The sequence below is a fragment of the Myodes glareolus genome, chromosome 14, assembly GCF_982192425.1.
Source record: "Myodes glareolus chromosome 14, mMyoGla1.1, whole genome shotgun sequence".
In the NCBI taxonomy this organism is placed as follows: Eukaryota; Metazoa; Chordata; class Mammalia; order Rodentia; family Cricetidae; genus Myodes; species Myodes glareolus.
The window spans coordinates 31,148,978-31,173,614 of NC_142039.1; the positions used below are offsets into that span (position 1 = coordinate 31,148,978).

General features: G+C 40.8%; 1 protein-coding gene across 1 annotated transcript in view; it reads right to left on the reverse strand.

Annotated features, from left to right (window-relative positions):
* Nucleotides 1-24,637, reverse strand: part of Ryr2 (ryanodine receptor 2) — a 569,025-nt gene that overhangs the window by 129,528 nt on the left and 414,860 nt on the right. Inside the window, exons 53-61 of the mRNA XM_087896432.1 lie at nucleotides 23,780-23,943; nucleotides 21,653-21,731; nucleotides 18,251-18,340; nucleotides 17,758-17,895; nucleotides 14,213-14,290; nucleotides 12,252-12,327; nucleotides 6,291-6,414; nucleotides 5,346-5,461; nucleotides 2,140-2,204 (exon numbers count right to left, since the gene is read on the reverse strand). Of these exons, the coding sequence (XP_087752558.1) occupies nucleotides 2,140-2,204; nucleotides 5,346-5,461; nucleotides 6,291-6,414; nucleotides 12,252-12,327; nucleotides 14,213-14,290; nucleotides 17,758-17,895; nucleotides 18,251-18,340; nucleotides 21,653-21,731; nucleotides 23,780-23,943 (930 nt within the window). The remainder of the gene's footprint in view (nucleotides 1-2,139; nucleotides 2,205-5,345; nucleotides 5,462-6,290; nucleotides 6,415-12,251; nucleotides 12,328-14,212; nucleotides 14,291-17,757; nucleotides 17,896-18,250; nucleotides 18,341-21,652; nucleotides 21,732-23,779; nucleotides 23,944-24,637) is intronic.

The following is a 24,637-nucleotide window of genomic DNA, read 5'->3' on the forward strand; positions in this document are numbered from 1 at the left end:
TGGGGACAAGAGCTCAGAGCCCACGGAGATCTGTGCCTGTGTAATACTGCATCCACATGCTTTGCTTCTGTCATCTCCAGCTCAAGTGTGTGTACCTGGACACAGGCTTATATGCATGTGTGTGAGCATGGGCAGAGCACAGTAGGATGTGCTGGGACTTAATTATGAAGAACACAGCAATTTTGAACAGTTCAGAATTATTCTCCTATTTTCTCAAAATTATATGCACTTGATAGAATTTGTACAATATAGACCAGTGACCAACAGACTCTCAAATTCCCAGGATTATCACACACCAAGATGCTAGCATATGTGAGACCTGCCACGGGGATAGTATCATGCTGATGATCCTACTGTATACTGTGTGTAGGAACTGCCTTCATTTTTGCTTTGTAGGTGTTAAATGAAAAATGAAATAGGAGACCCACTCAAAACCACACTGCTGCCTGCTTCCCTACACAATGTACGTGGTATCTACCCTTTCTCAAAGTCAAAGTCTCCATTATGTTCAGATTTAGCTCTGCTGCCCTGGGCTGGCTCTTCCTCCTACTCTGTGTACTTGTGCACACATCTTGGCATGCACAATTTCCTCCCAGTGAAGGGCACTTCTGACTCCCCATCAGCAGACCTTGCTCAGAGGCGATCCATTGGGTGGGCAGACCTTTTCTGATCTCTTCACTAGAGAAAAATCTTTTATTCTCTGCCCCTCTAAGGCATTAATTATAGACAGAACTCTCTGTCTCTCTCTTCTCTCTTAAAGCTTTGTAGACAAAAGATAGCAAGAAACGGAGTTAGAATTCTAGATCCATATTGTCATTTTTCTGGCCTCTAGAATTGTCTGCTGCTCTATTTGCTAGGTATAGTGTTTTCTTCCTACCCTGTAGTATAAAACAGATATAGTGAATGACTAAATACACTTGAATATACTGACTGGCAGGCTTAGGTACTTGATCAAAATAGAGAAGAAAATTAAGACACATTAAACATCTACAAGCAAACACTAGGGTTGCTGGGTAAGTAGGCAATTTAAAGGTATGTTAGCATCATGAATACATATCATTTCTGATAATTGGGTGCCAAGAGGGTATTGTAATCATGTATTGGCTGGTACTAACTGATCTATGTATCTACCAATCATCTACTTCTCTATCTTTCATCTGTCAATCAATCTTTTGTCTATTCACTTATCACTAACAATATGCATCCTGGCATAAACCATATCTTTAGATGACTGGATTAATACAGATTAATATTAATCTATATTGAATAGAAAGAAAAGATCAGAGACCCAACAAAAGGTGTAAGTCTGAAAACATAGCTGAAGGCAGATATTAATCATTTAAAAAGTATGCCATCTGAAACTCTACCAAACGTGTTTATAGAAAATGATCTGAAACCTCACCAAAGCAGGTGAATTGGAAGAAAACGGTCAGTAGCAGTGGGCCTTCAGCTTACCTGCAAGGTGTTGTTAAGAGGCACAGAGGCACACATACCCAAGGGACACTAATGGATCTGTGACAGTCCCCAGGCCAGTCTACTGCCTGACACAGCCAAGGAAGCAAATGAGTCAGTGGTGGGGTGCACTGTCTTTAGTCTCCACCACTCCTTGACTGAAGGAAGGGATGAATTGCCCCGTTAATGGAGAACCCTCCGTACTCCTCCTATGAGTGGTTTATCCTCTAAATCTCAGCTGTGGAGGAGCAAGACTGAGATCCCGCAACACAGAATTTATGTGGAAGCCATACACTCATTCACACACCATTAAGCTTATTAGCTAACAGAAAAATGTACAAAATGTTCAGAAACCAGGTTACTACTTCTATGTCACACAAGAGAGCATGGATTTGGCGGGGGGCGGACATAACTAAGTCACATGAGGAACAGAACGTGGTGGGGAGAGCAGTGGGGAGAACTGAGCTAGAACGTGGTGGGGAGAGCAGTGGGGAGAACTGAGCTGGCCAAGGGCACCACAGGCTGACCCCTCTTGCATGAGTCATGCAGGTATTTCTTGCAGCCAGAGAGTATGCACTAATAGTGAGAGCAGCATTTACAGATAAGTGTATGCCAAAGGGAAGTGATGATCTGGTGGGTCCTTTCTGTAAACACTGAAGCTGAAACAAGACGTGTCATATACTGTACTTTGGCAAAGAACTTGATTTCTTGCTCGTACGGGAAATGTTCTCCTTTGCTTCTGCTGCCGCCATCTGTAGACAGGAAAGAGATTTTAGGTCCACGCTGAGCTACCAACATTTTAAGAAATTCATACAAAATCCTTAGCTTACAATCTCTTCCTAAATGTATCAGCCCACCAAACTGAAAAGAAAGCGCCAACCAAAGTGGAAAGACTAACTTCAGCACAGTGATGAAAAATACAAGTTCAAAAAACAAAACAAACAAACAAAAAAAAACAACCAATCAGGTCCAAATTAGGCAACTACTATGCCCAACTCATAATGACATGACAATTATGAACACAATCACACCATGGACATCCGTGCTGGCTGCTGTTAACTGTCCACTTGCCAGGAGTCCCTGAGAAGGAAGTGTCAACTGAAGAATTATCTACTTCAAGCTGGCCTGTGAGAGCACTTGTGGAGGACTGTTTGAAGAGTTCACTGATGTCAGAGGACACAGCCCACTTGGATAGCACCATGCTGTAGGCAGGTGGTCCTAGGTTGCATAGCAAAGCTAGCTGAGTATAAACCTGCTAAGGCTTCTGATGCTTGCAGTTACTTTCTATTAAGTTTTAAAACTAGCATGAAAAGAACAGATTCCATTCTCGCACATCTGCACACTAGACTTTGTTCTCATTTGCTCCCCTCTCCACTGCCCTCCCCAATCTCCTTCCCTCCCTCCTAATAGGGCATTTCATTGTTATTCTCCACTTTTGCATCTATCAACTCTGACGCTACAGGCCACTTGGTCCAGGAATGAGTAAGAGGGAAATAATGTTACTACTCAGCTGCAAAATTAGGATCCTGCTAACTAGCAAAAGTGCCCTGACCTACGCCAAAAAGGATTTTTTTTTTATGTGAGGCAAAACCACTCCTGGTTTACCCAAGGTTTAGAGAAAGGTACAAAGCTAGGAACTGATTGACCTTGGCACACTGGCTTGGAAAACAGTCTCCACTGCCTCCCTCATGCATAAAGAAATGGCCTGAGCATATATACACAGAAGAGGTAAGAACAATCTACAACAACCCTGTCAATATGCAGAACTTTGTATAAAACTGAAAGGTTCAGAGTTGAACATGAGCATCCAGATTTTGTAAGACTTAAACTGACTTTTACCAGGGGAAAAGCTTTGCAATCAAAAATAGGAATGATGTTTCAATACGGAAGCTGGAATGTGGCTTAGTGGTAAAGTTGCAACATGTCTGCAGCCATTACCATGACTGGTACCATGTTAGAGGTACCATTCTGACCTTAAACCCCAGCATGTAGTCCTCAACACCTACCAAAATGGGTCAAAGATCTAGTCATACTTCCAGGAAAGTACCTAAGTGAAATGTTCCTAAATATACTAGCTTTGCTTTGGGGCATTATAGTTCCACTTCTGACTAACTGAAGTGTGCCGACCAGGATATGGTTTTTGAGTATAAAAGTAAATGATCTGTAAGGCTCAGGGCTGCATGGTTTGGGCAGCCACCATCTGGCAATAAAGGTTTGTTGGTTTTTTTTTTTTTGGCTTTAAAAAAAAGGAAAGAAATAGGAACGATGATAGTAAATCTTAGGTACAAATTCAGTGTAATTTTCGTGGAAGACTGCTGTGGGGCAATAGTCTTTTATCCAGTCGTTTGTATTATTTTTAATAAAACGCTGGTTGGCCTAGTAGCTCAGGTTTTTCTTATTAACTAATTCTTACATCTTATATTAGCCTATTAATCTTGTCTATGTTATCCTCGCAGCTTGGTATCTTACTCAGCGAGGCAATCACATCTTGTTTCTTCTGTAACTGGGTGATGACTACTCTGAAACTTCTCTCTTCCCAGAATTCTCATTGCCCCACCTATACTTCCTGCCTGGCTACTGGCCAATCAGTTTACAACTAATGTAGACCTCTGTGTGATTCTTTGGGACTTAATGGCTGCAGGACCAGGTGGGAGAGAAAACCCCAGTCAAGAGAAGACATGATATTTTATGATATCAGAACAAGAAAAAAGAATATGGTTTTTTTGTTTGGTTGTTTTTATTTTTGTTTGTTTGTTTGTTTTACACTTGAATTTTTCCCCTGGTCTGGGGGATAGAACATAGAACCCAGTATATACTTAGCACATGCCCTACCAGGGGGCAGCATTTCCAGTCCTTTGTCCTTTTTGTACTTTGAGGCAAGGTCTCACTAAATTACCTAGGCTGGCCTTGACCTCACTCTGTAGTTCAGATAGACCTTGAACTTGTAATATTGGTGCCTCAATCTCCCACGTAGCTGGTATTACAGGGCAGGTACCTCTAGCATCCTAGCTTGCAAAAGTGTTTATAAGGAACTTTCTTGTATAAAATATATCAAGATGGCTTTGTGCACAACCAAAGTACCAAATATTTCAAGAAGCATAAGAAATACCCTTTTACATTAAACATGTTAACAAAATATGAATAGGTTTGGAAAGACTAGAACCATACCAGCAGAATGAAATGGGAATAGATATAAAGGGAGGGAGGGAAGGAGGAAGGGAGGGAAGGAGGGAGGGAGGAAGGAAATGTAAAGGGGAGATGCTAATGTTTGTATTAGGGGTCCCCTAGCTTAAAATCTTCTCTACCTCTGTAAAATAACTATGCAATGGCACAGAAAGGCCCCTTGATGAAACTCTTATCACAGAGTATTCAAATTTTCAGTAGGAAAATGCTGTTCTTAGCAAGGTGTGATAACATAAGCCTTGATAATTCCATCACTCAGGAGGCAGAGGTAGATAGATCTCTGTGAATCTGGCCTCACTGATATAACAAGTTCAGGGCCAGCTAGGGCTAACAACATAGTGAAACCCTACCACAAAAGCAAGACAAATAAATACCAAGAGGTTCAAAATGTGGACAATCTATACTGGTTATCCCATTGCTGATGACGTTTGATTCAGAAAAAAAAAATGTGCCAGAAGGTGATTACAAACTTACAATAGGGAAGTATTAGAATAACCAAACTTTTGTCAGTGTGTGAGAAATCCATGTGCTCTCCTATAACACTATATGGATATTTTCAAGTTTTCAAATTCAATCCACTCTCCAGAAACTGGTTACCTGCTGTTATGTGCTCCTTTGTACCGGGATGAATGTAATGTGGGCACACCCTGACGCTGCACACCCTAGGAATGGCAAGAGCTGGATGCTGAGCAGTAAGAACAGCTACGTACCGAACTCCAGGATGTACTGATGGGCCTCGTCCACATAGCGGATCAGCTGCTGCAGGAAACTATAGGCAAATCGCTTCTCAATGGAAGGTGTGTCCAGATCCAGGTCCTTGAACCCTCTGCAACAGCAGAAACAGACACTGAAGCATGTATACATGTATATATGTGATCTATCAGAAGATAAAATTTTATTTTAAAAACTATGCATAAAATTGAAGGTAACATAATATTTTTATTGCTAATCACAAAGAGAGGTTTACCTATAGGGAATATTTTGCATGAAATACAAAACTAAAATGAATCATTCCAATACCACGTGTTAAAATGTTGCATTTATGCAAATAAAAGAAAAGTTTTTCCTTTTGCTTTTAGATTTTGCTGAAATGATAGAAGGTGAAAAATGAAAACAGCTAAGGGCACTGCTGTCTCTGGCATGAGCCAAGGCAACCGTCCACTTGGCACAACCTAGAGTCACCTAGAAAAAGAGTCTCAATGTGGAATTGTCTAGACCAGGTTGGCCTGTGGGCAAGTCTGTAGGGGGACTGCCTTGGTTGCCCTAAATTGATGTGGGAAGAATAACCCTGAAAGCGGGTGGCTTTGTTCCATGTTTGGGGGCCCTGCATTATGTAAAGGGAGAGAAAGTTTGCTGAACACTAACCATGTGTGCACTCTTTTTTCCTCCTCTCTTGACAGTGATGTGGCCAACAGCTTCAGCCCCCTGCCATTGTGACTTTGCTAAAGACAGACTGCCACCCAGAAGTGTGAGATCAAATAAACCCTTTGTCCTCTAAACAGGTTTTGATCAGGTGCTCTACAACAGCCACCAAAGGGAAGCTGGGATTCTGAATGCACCATCTAGTGGCCCCACGGTTTAGTTAGGTCACTGAGTGCATCTTCAGCTGGAATCCCAATGAACACTTGGAAATCATGAGATGGGTGTCCACTTGCCTGGATACAGCATAGCCACTGATCTGTAGGAACTTGAAGATATCCTGAGCCTTCTCTCTGTCCTTGGCTTTCTCTTTGGCTGTCAGCGTGTCATAGGGCACCAGCAGAGGATGGTTTCCTCCTCCTATGAGAATGGCAAGAAAATAAAAAAAAAAAAAAAACATGCACCATATACTTTGAGGTCACACCCAGACAATGGTACATGGGCCTTCAAACAGGCATTTAAATCCTGAAAACACATAAATATGCAATACTGAGTGCTGGTTTCATGTGCTGTCAGATTGGAACAAAAAAAGTCAAAGGTATTCTATATTCAGATGGAACCTAAATATAAGGAGTAGTAATAGACAATAAAGCAGGCATGGTTGAGTGAGTGAGGAGATATTAAGACAAGCACCAGGTAAAGCTTCATTCCTCTGTCCCAAGGAGAGAAGAAAAGAAATATCTCTTCAATAAGGAATTCTTGTGGCACCTTCAAGATCACAGTATGCAACACATACAAATAGACACAGACACACACACTCAAACACATATAGGCTTGCTAAGTTAAAACTTGATTACTATTATCTAATATTTGAAAATTAAAAGATTTTAACCAGTAGCTTCGAGCAAGAGCCTGGATATACTACATATTTAGTATAGAACTTGTAGAAAGTATGTATATTTAAAAAAAAATCATGAGAATCAGCCAGAGATGGAGTACATGTTAAGTCTAAAGCGTAGCCCCAGACTCCAAATCCCAGCATACCAGGTCCTGACCCTCCCCCAGGGTCAGGTATTTAAGTGGGCTTCCAGAGGAGAAACACGTGGTTCCAGGTTTTCATGTGCTTCCCCTCTTTCCTGTCTCCCCGCCATGTGCTTGGCCACCCGAGAGTGGTGTATTTAATAAAACGATGGGCATTTTAATTTGGTTTGATCTGACCTAACTAGATTTCTCTTTGTGCTGGGAAAGCCGCCCTCTTAGGATTTTTTTTTTCCTAATATATGGTGGTTTCCCACCTAGAGGGCTTAATTTTTCCTGCGGGCCCAGCTGGAAAATGGGCCTTCCTGCTCATGCATTCTGCCAGGCAAGTTTGGCTTCACTTGGTGAGTTCCCCTTTTTAAACAGCATGCGGGTACAGTTTTAGGGTAACCTGTTAACTTTTTCTGGCTTTTGTGGAATTAACAGCAGTGCCTAAAGCCTGACATACACACAACAGAAGCCAGGCCTCCTGCTGAGATGAGATTTGGGTGCCAGAAGTCATTCCCATCCAATTTCTCATGTACCCCATACATGAACTACTGGCTCGGCACCTCTCTGGTGAACACACTGCAACGGGCTCGTGTCAGAGGCATGAATTTAAAATGGTTTTCTTGTGTTTCCTAGACGATTTCAAACGCCCTTAAGCGGGCACTAAAAAACCGTTTTAAATTGCAGCAATAACTTAAAGCAAATTAGGCTACAAAGTCCACATTTTTTAAATACGGTGCTCCCATATTTTTTCCCTCCCCTTCTGTTCTTTCTCTATTCATTGGGGACCTGTTTTGTCCTGACTCCACTTCCATCTCTCTCTATGTTTTCATTTGCTGCCCGCCCCCACTCCTGTTCCAAAGTGCTCCAAAGCCGCGTGCATCTACACGCCCTCCCCCCAAAAAAAACAGTACTCTAATGGTGCGTGCCACTGTGCGCCCAACAATCGAGATGCGACTTGGCCGGTTCATGGAGCAGCACTTACCATCAGTTTCACTAGCCTGCATCAACACAGGTTCCTATCTGAGCCCTGTTCCATTCTCCATAGCTGTGTCCCTGGTCATTGCCGCCCATGCTCAGCCCACTCTGGCATCTCCACTCCTGCCTTGCCCTTCCCTACTGACAACAATTTCGCTTTTTCCCCGTCTTTCCACTGTAAAACTCTACAAAAATGTTTCCTCCTAATATTTCTATTCTCTCTTGCAATGCTAGTCAGCTGGCACAGGTCCCTAAGGCTGCCCTGTTTATCTGTTAAAATAATTTGACCACAATGTGTTTATATAAATGTGTAACTGTGTTTTTGTGATGTGAGTTAAGTTTTGTGTATGTGTGCTTCCAGATTACAACATCTCTAAAAAATTTAGCTTATATGCCCAGTTTAAAATACCAGGTAATGGTACCTGGCTCTCAAATGCCTTTATAGATCTGAGATCATGGCATTTTAACAAGAGCTGCTAACACAGAGATAGCCAGCTTCTATAGCACCCTATGATTCCTCCAAGAAGACAGAAGACCTGCCATCTCCAGGCTTGCCTCTGGGTTTGGCAAAGCGATCCACACAAAAGAAAAAGAGGCTTTTTACCCAGGGAATTGATCTGTTTTTTCCTGCCAAGACAGGTGAGACAATCTTCCCACTCACAGGAAAAATCTGTGGGCCTCTTGCACTCAACAGCTAATGGCAAATATTGCTTCTAAGACTGATGTTCACAATGAGAGAACTTGGGATTGTCTGCTAGCCAAAACTGTCTCAGGTTTTGCTCATCTATGCCTCCCAGGTCTGTCTAAAGGCATTTGACAGCTCAAGGTACTGTTCTTTAACAGGCTTCATAGTCCAGGATTAACAGGTTTCAACTTTCAGAGGTTCAAAAGTTCTCAATTTCCTCAAATAGCCTTCTAAAATCTGTTCCAGTTCTCTTACAGGTTCCTGGAAAAGTTCTATTGCTACACCAAAATCAGGTCTGATAAAATCCAAGATTTTTAATTTTAATCCCAGAAGCATATTTTGCAGGTTACTCCTGCTGCCTAAATCAAGACCAACCTACAAACGCTCCCAGGACAACACCAAAGAGCACCTATACCAGTTCCTGGGACCTCACCATTGATGCCGACTCTTCTGGATCAAGGACACATGCCAACTAAATTCTGGTTTCCTTTGCTATTGTGTCTTGATATAGGAGGGTCATCTGTCTATGTATTACTTTCATTGGTTAATAAAGAAACTGCCTTGGCTTTTTGATAGGGCAGAATTTAGATAGGTGGAGTAGACCGAACAGAATGCTGGGAGAAAAGAGGAAGGGGAATCATGGCATCTGCCTGACTCTGCTTCTTTTCTCCCAGCATTCTGTTCGGCATTTTAATCTTTTTTTTTAATCTGATGGGCATTTAATCTGATGGGCATTTTAATTTGGTTTGATCTGACCCAACTGGATTTCTCTGTGCCAGTGGAGCCGCCCCTCTTAGGATTCTTTTCCTAACAGTACACATCCATAATTCCAGCACCTGGAGGTGGTGTCAGAAGGATCAGGATGTTGTATGAAGACCGGCTAGCTTATAACTGAAATAACCACACAGAAATTGTATTAATTAAATTACTGCTTGGCCCATAAGCTATAGCCTCTTATTGGCTAACTTGATTCAACCCATTTCTAATAATCTGCATGTCACCATGAGGTCGTGGCTTACCGGGAAAGATTCAGCATGTCTGACCTGGCAGCTTCATGGCAACTCTCTCCCCCCCTTCTTCCCAGCATCCAGTTCTGTCTACTCTGCCTACCTAAGTCTTCCCTATCTAAAGGCCAAGGCAGTTTCTTTCTTCAACCAATGAAAGCAACACACAGACAGAAGAACCTCCTACACCATCGGGAGTTAGAGGTCATCCTTAGCTATATATCAAGTTCAGTGCCATCCTGGGCTACATGAGATTTTTGTCTCAAAAGCAAAATGAGAAAACTCATAAGGAGGGGCAAGGGCAAATCTAAATAGCAGTGTGACTCTGAGGAATCCACCTTGCTCTTCCATCCCTCATTTTCCCCCCACTGGTCACGTAGGTGTGCGTGTGTTATGCAGGGGAAAAGGAGCGAGCTCCGGAGACTGCTGAGAGGATATGCAGGAGTGCCCAGGATGCCACCCAAAACATGCCAGTACTCACTCTGACTTGTGAACTTGTTCATATGGGAAGGCAAAGAAAGCTCAACCCTTGTCTCCAGGGCAGAGCATCGCAGCGCAAAATATTCCAAGTGATGACGAAAGTGGAGAAGAGAGAAACATAAGCATAAACCCTTGTCACTGATGCTGGCACACTGGTACTAGTCACACGACTTTAACTCCTCTGCTTCTATTCATTTTGTTTTCTTTTCTCTACCTCATCATTAGTATGTTTGTGGGATTAATCCTATGGTGTCCTGTATGCCAGGAAGTCCTGAGCTATATTCCCAGTCTTCACTTCTATTTCTCTTAATAAGACAAATTTCTATTATGGCCTCTTATTCTCCCTTAAACTTTCATACACTTCTCAAGTGTACACAAAGATTACCAAATATAGGAGGCGGCTGCTTGTTGGTTCCCAGGTGCTGAGCTGCAAAATAATCACACAGAAGCTGTATTAATTAAATCACTGCTTGGCCCATTAGCTTCTTGTTGGCTAACTCAACAACTTGTGGCTGTGGCTTACCAGCTAAAGTTCCAGTATCTGTCTCTGGCAGGGCTACATGGCATCTCCCTGTCTCCACCTTCTTCCTCCCAGCATTCAGTTTAGTTTTCCCTGCCTACCTAAGTTCTGCCCTGCTATAGGTCCAAAGCAGTTTCTTTATTCATTAATGGTAATTACAGCATACGGGGGGAATCCCACATCAACCAAATACCAGAGTGGAAAAAATAAAATTCTTTCTTTGTGTTTTCCTAAAGTGGATACATCTACAAACAGATGCAATGATAGTAAAAGAAATCAGAATGGGCAGAAATGATACTGCAGGTTCAATGCTAAATCACTGAGTGCTTCCAGCCTTCACACACACACAGAAATACACAATCATACACATTAATGCAAGCACATATACACAAACACATACAAATAATATATGCAAATGTACACACCTACACATATACAAAGACACATATAAAATGTGGACAAATTAAAGCCAAATGAGCAACAATGCAAGAAGCTTAGAATGCATTGACTTAAATAATATATTTATGTAAATAATTTATGAAAAGATTTCATTAGCATCTTGGTACATTTTAAAGGGGAGAAAGAGAACTGAAGAGCTAACTCAATGATTAAGAGAACCCCCTGCTCCTCCACAGGTTGACTTTGTTTTCCAGCACATTCATGGCAACCACTATCTGCAAGCACTATCTGCAAGTCCAGCTCAAGGGGATAGGATGCCCTCTTCCTGCCTCTGGGGGCACTGCATTCCCATCTACACATAAATAGTAGAAATGAATCTAAAAACATTGAAAAGGAAAAGGAAAAAAGAAGGAGAGTGAGGCAAGGGGATTGCAGCCTGCTTGGGCTACCTAGTAAGTTTACAGCCAGCCTCAATCTCATGGTAACTCCACACAAATGTAAAGATAAAAAGAAGGCTGAGGACATATATGTACCTGGCAGAAGATGCCCCTAAGGTACTGGCCTAGCATTCAAGTACTTGAGTTCAATCCCCAGTGCTAAACACTAGAGAGAGTGAGAAAAGAACAAATGCAACCATGAAAGTGGCAATGACACAAGTAGTGTAAACAGAAGGAGGAGGCTGAGACAGGGCATAAAACACATGGGATTGGTAAACACTTAGTTAGACATGAGGATCGTGGTCCGTCTCAGGAATGCAACACATTAATAACTGTGCCCAGCCCTTTGATGCTAATTCAGATACTTGGATAGTAGTATAAATTCAGATAGCTTTAAGTTACAAAGAGGGAAAAAAAAATGCACCATTAAAATCCCAAAGTGCAAGGAAAACACATTAACAGTAAGGAAATTACACTTTCTTGTTGGCATGTTTGAATCATTTTTTTTTATATGAAGGTATGGTAGGGTCTTAAGCAAAAACATACACCCACTTGATTGGCTCCTACACTCCTCTAGTACAACTCTTGGGGTTTTAATTTTAATAGAGGTTTCTAGGAAACACTACCTTTGGATTCCAGCTCTCAGGGTTTTAATAGAGGTCTCTGGGAAACACTACCTTGGGATTCCAGCTCTCGGGGTTTTAATAGAGGTCTCTAGGAAACACTACCTTTGGATTCCAGCTCCATTTTCTTTTTCTTGGCCCATATGTTGTGGTAGTTTTCAGCCATCATTTCCGCCATAGCCTACAATGTACCAAATATCAGAGAGTTAATTGATTCTTCAGTAAAAATAAATAAACAGATAAAAAATAAAAAGAGGACAGAGTCATCTGACCAGGTATAACACACAGAAATGTAGTGAAACACAATACTCGCATTTGGAAAACCAATTCCATAGAATTTTAATGATTTGAGAAATTACACAGTAAATATCACCAAACTGTGATGGGAACAGCCTTTGTTATTCATTATGCTTAAATACATCTTTTTAAATTCAACAATGAATCTTCTAAATAGCTATGGATGTGGACAGAAAATAGACATAAATACAAACTTGTGTTTTAACTCATAAAGTTTTATAAACCAAGATGTACCTTATTAAATAATAAATAAGAAGAACACTATGGATAAAGATTTTACTTCTAGGTTATTATTTGTCTAAACCAAATGGAAAGTCTTAGATTGGACATGATCTTTTCTTTCACATTCTGAGGGAAATTTTCTAATAGTCTTGTGCTCCTTCAAAATCAAAATTACAGTGTCATTTTAATTGGTTCTTATATGAGCAAGAATAAAGAGTAAACCAAGCATTTTAAAAGCACAAGAAGTTCTTATTTATACCCTTACCTTGTTCTCTTAGACTAACACTAATCACACCAAGACCAATGTTCCATATTAACTTGCTAACTTAAGCTCTATGGAAATAAATTTATATCTTTCATTCAAATCAGTCATTTCAAAACATATCCATTAGTGACACAGAGCAAACAGGGCTACAGATGAGACAAATGAAATGTGATCAATTTCCATAGATGAACAACCTAAAATATGCAGTCTTAAATAGGTGGTTATTAAACAGAATACTCATGATTATTTACTCTTTTCTCATGCACTTTTATGTTTATGTGTAAGTGCACTGTGTGTGTCTGTGTATGTACGTGTGTGTATGTCTGTAGGCACCCACAACATATGTGTGTGTCTATAGACACCCGCGATGTGTGTGTATATGTTTATGTGTCTGTAGGAGCCCACAATGTGTGTACATGTGTGTGTCTGCACATATAATGTGTGTACATGTCTGTAGGCATGCACAATGTGTATATGTATGTGTGTCTATAGACACCCACAATGTGTGTGTGTGTGTAGATACACACAGTGACCAGAGGAGAAGGTCACATCCTCTGTGGTTGGGCACTTGTGAGCTGCGGAAAGCAACAAGTGCACTTAACCACCGAGCAATCTCTTCAGTCCCAAGGAAACATTCTTTAAAGAGTTGTACAGTAGCCACCTTTATTTTGTCCCGGGTGGGTCTCAGCAAGGCTCCAGTGAAGCCGGAAGCCTCGGATAGTACCAGATACATAGTACAGTATATATGTCTTGCTCCACACGCCCTGTAGGACTGCCATGTTGCAGTAGAGTTCATCTTTCTGGCAAGTTCCAAGCCTCAGGCCTCCTCTGCATCACTGCAGTCTGGAGCCATCATACAGTAGAATAAGGATAACTGAACAGAGCACACTGCTCTCCTGTGCTAGTCAACCTGATGACCCTGGCAGCTACTGCATGATTAACCGAGGTCAGTACATACAACATAAAACTACTAAACACAGGAGAAATTCATGTGGAATGGAGCAGGATGATAACAGGGTCCATCATGAACCTCAGAACGGGAAGTAGCAGCTGCTGAACACTTCAGACCACAGGAAGTAATGGAAACTGTAAAGGGTGAAACCACAGGTGAGCTTATGTTATCAACCTTTAGGGTGCCAAAAGGCCGAGTGTTTAATGACCATGAAATCTACTGACTGATCGCATGATGAAACAATACATGCTATAAAATGCACACAGAAGTGCTTTGGTTCGCTTTCTATAACTGAGCTTTGGACACTACTGTGAAAGCCTGGATACTTACATGCAGGTCTCGGGATAGTGTAACGTTGCTCATGTCAATAGCACGAGGGCTATACCCATGCGCAGCATCTATAGACACCTGGACGATTTGTTCAAAAAGAGAAAAGCATCTTGTTAAAACCTGCGGAAAGAGTCTTCAGAAATGCTGTGCAACCATCAGTGTTTTCTGTGGTAAAAGCAACAGAGTAACTTCAAGGACACATTAAATTAAGTTTTGAGTATTTCAAATCACTTATGATTAAACACAATCGTAATACTTCAGGAAAGACCTTCTAAAAAGTTAATTAAGTTAGCAGCATATGATGAGTGCTACGTCTTGTACTGTATCCCCAGCCAAGGGCCATAGTAGCCTTGAGCTTCCTACCAACCCTCCAGCTACAAAGAGCTGAAGAGCTCAACACTTACAGTCCTTTTTGTGGGTCAGTTGTGCAGACAAGCAGGGTCCAACCCAGATTTAACAACTGTACCATGTAGCCTTTAACGGCTTACAGGGAAATCTTCACTGACCAGACTTACCTAATTTCTGCATTTTTGCTTCTAAAAACTGGATGTAAATATTTATACTGATAGTTATATATTTCTGCTGCTCTCAGCTTTGGTCCTTGAAGCTCCTTTTACAGAGGGCTCACACATAGATTCATGACTGATTTAGCATCACCTCCCTGCGTGCACATGGCATACACACACACACTCACACACAGCTGAGAGACTATCACAGAAGAGAGGGCAGGACTGTAGCAGCCAGAGGACTGAGAAAGGCTGTCTCCTGGACCTGACGGAACCCTCGGCAGCACAAGATCTGTCAGTCCATATTCCAGAATGGAGAGACTAGAAACATGCATGAAATTTTCAAAGAATAATAATAATCAAAAAACAAAACTAGTATTTTTTTTTTCAAGAGAGAGAGAGGCTAGAGAGACAGCTCAGTGTTTGCATTCCCCACCACCCACATTAGGGGATCAGGATTGCCTGTAACTGCAGCTCTCAGGGACAGGACACCTGATCGGAGAATCCCTGCTGAGCTAGCTGCAGCTGCCCTGGCTCCAGAGTGCTTACCCTTAATCCCCCTTGTGTTTAGCAGTTACCTATTGTTTCTCTTGTGGCCTCTGTGTGAATCTGGCTTGAGAGTTTACAAAGGGTACCAAGCCTATGCAAAACTTGGTTGGAGGGGCAACTGGAGAAACATAGTACCTCTTTAATTGAGAATTTGCACTTGGCATGATCCCTTTGGAATCTTCATCAGGATGTTTGGAGGATATGGAAATCAACTTGCTAAAGTGTAAATTGGAGAATAAAAGAAGTCCTGGATGAAGGGAAAGCAGTAAAAGGCTAAATTCATCCCTAAGGTGCCTCTGTGTCCTCTACCCAAGGGCCTGCATGAACCAACACCAACAACACAATATTTGCTCTCCACAAGAGGCACCATCTTCAGATCTCTGCCGGCAGCAGCACTCACTTGTGCGCATATGCACACAGAGATGAGTGCACAAAGACACACAGGAACAGACCAGTAAAAGAAGACATCTACGGTCAACTTCCACAGCTTCACTGCCATTCCATCCCTTTTCTAAGTCTAACCAGTGAGAAAGACACGAACTCTGGGTCTTCTTACAGATCGCCAGCTCTGTCTTAAAATATCTCATCATCATGTTAATTCTTTTATTAATAATAGTATATAATGGGGGAGAATGGAATTCAGATAACAAGCACATGAGTCATGAAAGAGGGCAGAAAAATCATTATTCTTTTAGTTTAGTTATAGCTCTAACATTGCTCTCTCTCTGTCTCTCTCTGTCTCTCTGTGTATGAGAGAGAGAGAGAGAGAGAGAGAGAGAGAGAGAGCATGAGTGTGTGCATGCATGTGTGTTCAGTAATGCATAAAAACATAATTGATAGTGAAAATATCTAATTGGTATGACACCACAGCTTCACACTAGCTGTCCTAACTGTATATGGGCATAGAGGATCCGTTTCTCTGTGTTCTTGACTGTGGTGTGAGGTGGCGCCTCTGTCAAGCTGGAGTGCTATCATCTCCACTATGATGACCTGGAACTGTGAGCTGAGATAGACCTTTCTCCCTTACGTCCTCTATCACAGGGACAGAAACAGAACTAGATAACTTTGCAGTCACCCATTCTTCACCCACCCAGCTGTCAATTCTTGTCATTGTTTGTCCCCTTGCACAGGCAACTGACGATGTCTTGCAGTATAAGTGTCATCATGCTTGTATCTGACAAGATTGACAAGATAATCTATGTGGTCCAAGCCACTTGCCACTTTCAAAACTGTGTTTGCTCCTACGCAATGGAGCTACCACTAAACACACAGCCTATCTCAAAGGCAGGCAGCATGACTTAGACGATCAACATCCGTCCCTCAGCACAGTGCTCTCAGCCCACATATATGCTCAAGAACACTGGCTAAGGGCTGACCCTAGAGCTGGTCTGTTACCCCCACTATCTTCACCACAGTTCTGCGCAGTGAGCACAACCAGAATGTGGAGGCCATTGGAAGCCATGGCTCAGCTATTCAGCGACAGCAACCACATTAATTATTGTTTCTTTGCTGTCCCAGCACTCCTAAGCTCTTTAGCTCACTCAACGAAACTATTGTCTAGCTGACTTGCCCTAGATTCCATATCTGGTTACTACTACTCCGACATTTCCTGGCCATTTGTCTCAACCTACTCTATTTCTATCATTTCATCTGACCTGAAGCATGTACTCTCCTGAAATCAGGAATGTTAACGTCAACTATGAACTTACTAGCAAAGAGTAATCATGTGTAAAAGTTCATAACTCATCTCATTGCACCATCAGAGTATCTCGGGAAAGTGATACTACTTTTGTTAGTTCATTTTGAGACAGGGTCTTCCTCAATTCCCTGCATAGCCATGGGTGCCCTTGAACTCCTGATCCTATGCTCCTGCCTCCCAAGTGCTGGTATTGCAGGCATATACCTCCATGCCTGCATTTGTAGGGTGCCAGGAATTGAACCCTGGGCTTTATAAATACTAAATTAGCACCCTATAAATTAAACTACATCCCAGACTTAATTATTAGTATCATTGCTATCATTATTAATATTTGTGATAGGATCTTGCTATATTGACAAGGGTGGCTTCAAACTTCTAGGCCTAAGGGAGATTCCTGGCTCAGGAGTCAAGTCTTCCCAGTACCAAAGCTACTGCTATGTTCAACTGGAAATTATTTTTAGAGACAGGGATATAGCTCAGTGGTAGGGTGCTTGGCCTTGAGTACAATCCCCAGTACCGGCAAATACATGTGTATGTGTGTATATGTGTGTGTAAAGTATATGTGTACATATGTATGTATATGTACATATATACAAATATAGACAGATATATATATACACATATATATGTGTATCCAAAAATACATGTATCTATAAATTAAAATGTAAATATATGTTATATATTATATATACATGCATACGTGTATATAAAAACATGTGTGTATATATTAAACTATAACTATATCTGTGTGTGTATAACAACACAAATCATTCATTTGTCACATATGTCACCTGGCTTGTCTGAGAGATGCGTCGAGTCCGGTTATAAAGAGCCATACTGTCTCCCTCCCGTGTTCTCTCAATTCTCCAACCCCAAGCCAGCATCGTTTTTAAAGACTCCTTGATGGGCCAGCGATATATTTCTTTCTCCTAGAGAAAAAAAAAATTCAGGCATTAGTAGTATCATGAACCCAAAATGAAAATTCAAAATATTTAATGATTTGTTCTGAAATGAACCACCTTCATTCAGAAACTGATTAGCACAGGATATTTATGAACAAAACAAAAAATAAAAACATTCAAGGGATGTATAAAAAGCTGAAATGTTACCCAACTAATAAGGCTGCTAAGGAGGTAATCAACCCTCACAAGTTGTCCTCTGGCCACATTTATGAGCATGTGTACAAACAAGCACCCATGCTCACACATAAACAAATACATGCAAAACAAAAATATCTCCAAACATAATACTTTATCAATTTAAGGGGGGAAGAAAACCTCTCACCTTTTCAGACAATAGTTTATATGGCTTCATTAAGGGCTGGACCTTAGAAGAGTCTGAATATATTTCCCCATAAATCCATCCATTTGCCAACTAAAACAAACAAAATATTAAAAATAGTTTTACATTTATTAATTTTGGTGACTCTAAGTGTACATGTGTTTGGCAACTATTTGGTAAAATAACTCTAAAGTGGATTAAGAAATGATTAAAGCCTACTGTTTGTTTTGGTGTGGCTGAAGTCTGAAGTCAAGGCTTTGTGGACAGTAGGCAAGCTGTCTCCCACTGGGCTACATTTCCAGGATCTTTTTCATTTTTTATTCTGAGACATCTTGCTAAGTTGCCTTGAATGCACTCTGTGTCCCAAGGCAGGCCTTGGAATTAAAATCCTCCTGCCTCAGATCCCCAAGTATCTAGAATTACAAGCCTGGCCACTTTGGCCTGGCTGAGGTCTAAGCGTTATCTAACTTAATTCAGCTACACTCTTAGCGTTAATTTCAGGAGCCTGAATGAGTTCCTTAGACCAGAGAGTAAATGCACCTTGTCTTCCCAAAACAAACCAGGTCTAACTGTGCCCCGTGCGCAATGCCCTACAAAGAGGCTATAGGGATCAAAGACTGGTGTTAATTATTCAGAAATATCTTAAGCCCTGATCAGTGATGCATGCATGTCTACGAAAAGTTGGGTTAAATGAAAAAAAAAATCTTAATTAAAAAAAAAAGAAAAAATATGCAAATCAGTAGTACCTTGGAATAACATTTCCTATTTGCTCATTTCTGTACCCCACTGCCTACCAATGGGATAGACATCATTATCATTATCATTCTCCAATAATTTGACCAGTTTGGTTTAGCATCATTTGCCCATAACCACCATTAGCTCTCAAAGTCTAGGTAGCTAGACTGAACCAGTTCAGGACTTCCTTCTCAAAGCATCTCTCACTCTTTCCCCACCCCAGATACAGTATGCAATGGGGTCATTGTATCAAAGTGACTCCTGAGTGACCTTCCTGATCAGACTTAGTTTCTCCCACACAGAATCACAGGATCATCACACAGACAGAAAGCGTTTCTGTGAGAAAGGAAGCAGCGGATGTTCACAGCACACCGGGGAGCAAAGCATAAGACTGTGAGGGCTACTTTTTGTCATCTTGACACAAACAAGAGTCCCCAAGGAAAGGGGAACCTCAGCTGAAGACTTGCCACCACCAGACTGGCCTAAGTCAGGTGTGTGTGGGGGGGGCATTTCCTTCCCAATGATTCATGTGGGAGGGCCCAGTTCACTGTGGGTGGCGCCATCCCTGGACATGTGGTCCCAAGTCATATATGAAAGCAAAGTGAGCAAACTAGGAGGAGTGTTCCTCCCTGGCTCCTGCTTCTGTCCTGCTTGAGTTCCTACCCTGCCTTCCCTCAATGATCAACTAGGACACATAAGCTAAATAAACCCCTTGCTCCCATGTCGGAAGCAAAGACCTGTATTTTGAGATCTGCATTTTGTTTACAGCCATCTTAAGCTCACAAGTTAAGAAAAATATTTACCTCTCCCCTCTGCAGGGTCTAGGAAATCAACCTGGCATCTTATCTCCTAGCAGAGACCTCCTGGATCCAGGCTCTGAATCTTATTAGCATTTTCCTTTGCTAGTCAATAATCACAGACCCTCGGTATTTACCTACCAGCTAGGGATGGACTGAATTCCAGCAGACCTGAGCTTCCTGACACCCTTCCCTTCCCCCTGACACCTTTCCGTTCCCCCCTTTGCCCATTTACTATATAACAGCTTCTGAGGAAATAATAACTAGACGGCTTGATCAGAAGTCCTGTCTTGCCATCATATCTCGTGTCTCTTGTCTCCTTTCCTTCCTCTCCACTAGGTTTATCAGTGACCCCTGTTCATATCCCGCAGGTCGGGATACTCCCAAGCTGCTTTGGTCCTGGTGTTTATCACAGCAATAGATATTAAACTAGGAAAGAGACATGCCATGTCACTGATTTATCTTAGGACACGAGCATCCTTTGGGACATTCCCTGTATGCTTTTCACTTCATGGCTATATATGTGCATGCTAGACTTTTGTACCATGTCAACTCAATATCTCTGACAAACTTAAAATCACCATTCCCTCTCAAACAGAAACTGAACTCAGCTGAAATGAGAATCATCTGGTAGGATACAACTCATTGAGTCTTCTCATTGTACCATCTTCCTTAGAGATACCATTCAGTAGATGTATTCTATATTTAGTGAGCTATAGATCTGCTTGGACAGATGTATAGAAAGGACAAACTCACCAAACTTAAGACTCTTCAACAGTAGGGGGAGATGCCTCATTTGATAAAGTGTTTATTGTACAAGAATGACAATCTGAGTTTGGATCCCCACACCAATGTAAAAAGCTGGATGTGGTAGCTAGTGCATGTGTGTAACCCAGCACTTGAGAGAACTTGAGGTAAGAGGAATTCTGGAGCTCTCTGGCCAGTCTACCTAATCAGTAAGCTCAGGGCTGAGGGAGAGACCTTATCTCAAAACATAAGGTGAGCAAGGATAGAAGAGGATATCTAACATCAACCTCTGCCCCTACATTCATACACATACATGTGCACACACATTCACATGCACTCACACACACATATGCGCATGAGCACTCACATGCTCATATACATGGGTAGGCATATTCACCCAGATTGATATACATGCATGCAAACAAACAAAAATGTACTCACATGTACAACTCATACATATACACACAAATTGTAAGTATTGTTCATCTAATATAAAATTTCCTATAAAAACCAAAGTTTAGTTAAAAGTTAAATTTTGATGTAGAGATTTAAAAAAAAAATTCTGCTTTTTTCTGAAACCTTTGGTGGTTTTATCTTTTACCCCACAAACAATACATATTTAGAAATGACACTCAAAATTTAATGAACTGATCTTTAGAAATGTTAAAATTCTGAATTATGTCATGTATTAATTACAGAGCAACTAGCTAAGTATTACATTAAGTTACATCTTGTAACTAAATGTCCATTACTAATTTGGATGTAGTTTTCTCTTTAAAAGAGAAAGTTAGGGCTTGGAATGTAGCTTAGTGAGAACAAGTATGTTTGGGAATGCACATTTTTAATCCCAGAACTTGGGGCAATGGAGATAGGTAGATCCATTTAGCTGAAATGAAAAGTTCTAGAGTCACTGAGGACCCTGTCTCAAAGGAAATAAAAGAGAGAGTGATACAAGCAATAAAGTCAAGTCTGATCACTACATGCACACATGTAGATGAATAGACATGCATACACAAACATATACACTACACACACACAAAGAGAAAGTTGGCATAGTTGAATATATTGGAGTAGCATCCAGGCATTCACAATGGTAGCCTGGGAAGGCAGCACTTTTGACTTTTACCTTGTCCATGGACCATTTATCATGGGAATGTTCTGCATATTTGTTAATGAAGTATTCCAACTTCTCAGGAATTGTAATGCTACAAGAAACATAAAAGAAAAGAGCTTGGCATTCTACAGAATTCACAGGCAAATGCATTTATATTTACTCACAGCTGAGTAATATTCATATTCCATTCAACTCAACTGTTACAAAATAGCTGTAACAAAGAATTGCTTCTTCACATTTCCAAGCAATGTGTCAAGCACATCATGTTCTATCTACCCATCTCAGACATCATTAATGTGTTAATATAAAATAAATGTAATAAGATATATGTTAGCTAAAATTATTCAAAGATTAAGACAATAGATTATACAAGAAAATGAAAACAAACGCAAAGCAACATTCAGTAAGTTTGAAAACATGCTTCCTCTTTTTTGGGGAGTTATTTTTTTCTTTTTAAATTGTGTTTATTAAACTATGAATGAACAACATTGTTGATTTCTGATCTGCCACATTTTAAACTTAATTTCATAGAATTAGTTATGAGTTAACATTTTTTGATATCAATCCTCCATGCAGATAACATTGCAAAATGTTACTAATTAGGGCTACAGTGAAAAGTAATTAATAAACATAAGCTTTATTACTTGACAATATTTATTCTTGATTCCTTTTTTATTTCACTAAATATTTATCCTATTCATGTCCAGCATGTGCAATTGATGAATGGGTCTACTGATAGATATTAAGACATATAAATATCAAATATATCTATGAATAAAGAATTGAATATACATTTAACTCCTTAATAAATACAACTTAGTAGGCAGTTAACTTTAAGAATGAGTTCTAAATAAATCCAAACATAATGTTATGGCTTTCTCATCTTTGCCAGCAAAATTATCAGTTAGTAACCAACAAACACATATTTAAGATGCATACTCAAGTAGAAATTATTCAAATCACCATGTAAACTTATATTGAAAATTTGCCCTAAAAAGCAAACCCAAGTAAATTATCATGCAAGTCCAACACTTGTTAGTTAATTGGATTTCATTAATCAACACCAAAACCATTATATTGTTCTCCTGAAAACCCTAAATTATTCTGTATGTGAGCAGACCAGACACTTACCCAAGGAATAATGTTACTCTGTGTTGTTTGGTGACTTACTTTGAAAGAAATACAAAGGACCAATCACATAATCCAAACACTTAGGGGTGGACTCTTTTCTCACAGGACTGTCATGTAATATCAATCATGTACTTTAAAGACATTCTTAGATTAATGGCACATCACTAGGGTTGATAATCTGATTGGTTTAGGGGGATAAAACAGTTGGGAGCTGCCCTGAAGTCTCAAAGTTCAGTCTTTGACTGACTGAAGTGGTAGTTAATAACCAGCATGGCACTATTTTGCTAACTAGTCTTCCCAAGTTACCATGGCATCAGTAACCTACGTGAAGAAGCAGCTTTCCTCAAAAATGGGGAGCTGTGGCCCTATTCAAACTTCAAACACATGAAGCACCCATGTATTCCATGCATCCCACTTGTAGAACAACTTAGGAAACTAAGTGCATGTATGAAGCTTGACAGAGATCGTATGTTTGATATTAATTCAAGGCTATCAGTTATGTTTACAGTCTGACTAGATGCTTATTTCTTGTGCCAACTTCCACTTTATATTTCTTTTACCTCTTTGTGATGTGGGATATCATCAACAGAACAGAACCTGAGCCTGGCCAAGATGCTGTGATGGGTGAAAGGACCGTGTCACTCAGGACCAGCACCGCAGTAACATTTTGGACTATCCTCAGCTAAAGATGGGGCTGATTCTGGGTACCGATTTCAGTTAAATTTTCAACCAATAAAACGTATGCATTTTGTTGAGCCTCCTTCTCTTAGATATTATAATGTGGCTATCCACTGAGACTGCTCCTTCAGCAAAGAGCACCTTAGGGGGTACACACCTATTTCTGATATTGGTATATTCACCGTTACTTTTACTGCCATCTGACAAACTCAAGGGGCTCCTATTCAAAGGGGGCATGTACCAGAGAAAGTTCACTTCAGTACCTTATTCAATTTCAGACTTCACACATCATTTACAATAAAAATCTGCTGCAATAGAAAGAGTCCATACTTTGAGGTATCAACAGGTTGTGGGTTAAAGTTCCCTTCAGAATCCATGGATGACTGTTTTTCCATCATACTGACATAGTTTGACTCCATGTAGTCTGGAGGTAAAGCTCCCGCAACTGCACTCAGGCAAGGCAGGGCCAGTTTGAAAAGTTCTTGTTCATATTTCTGGGGAAAGAACAATGATGGTAAGCTATTATCTACATGACTCTCATTGTGACTTCTTGATGAGCATTCCCCATAGGCTCAAGTATTTGAGCTCTTGAATTCTAGTTAGTGGCACTGTTTTGGAGTCACAGAACCTTTACAAGATGGATCCTTGCTGGAAAAATACCACTATATAGTGCCCTCTCTCCCCTCTCTTTTCTGTCTCCCTTTCCCTCTTTTCTCCCCCGCCCCTCCTTATTTCCTAACTGCCATGTGGGCTCATTCCAGCTGCTATGTTTTCCCTGCCATGATGAATGTGGTAGTTTGAATGTAATTGGACCCCATAAACTCATAGAGAGTGGAGGTGTAGCCTTGTTGGAATAGGTGTGACCTCTTTGGAATGGGCTTAGAGATCTCCTATGCTCAAGATTCACCCAAAATCTCAGTTCACTTCCTGTTGCCTCCATCAGATGTAGAACTCTCAGCTATCTCTCTAGCAGCATGTCTGTCTGTATGCCACCATATCCCATCATGATGATAATAGACTGAACCTCTGAACTGTAAGCAACCCAAATGAATGTTTTCCTTTAAAAGAGTTGCCATGGTCATGGTGTCTCTTCACAGCAACAGAAACTTTAAGACAATGGGCTGCATCTCCTTTGGAATTATAAAGCAAGATAAATCCTTTCTCTTCCAACTTGCTTTGTGTCAGCAT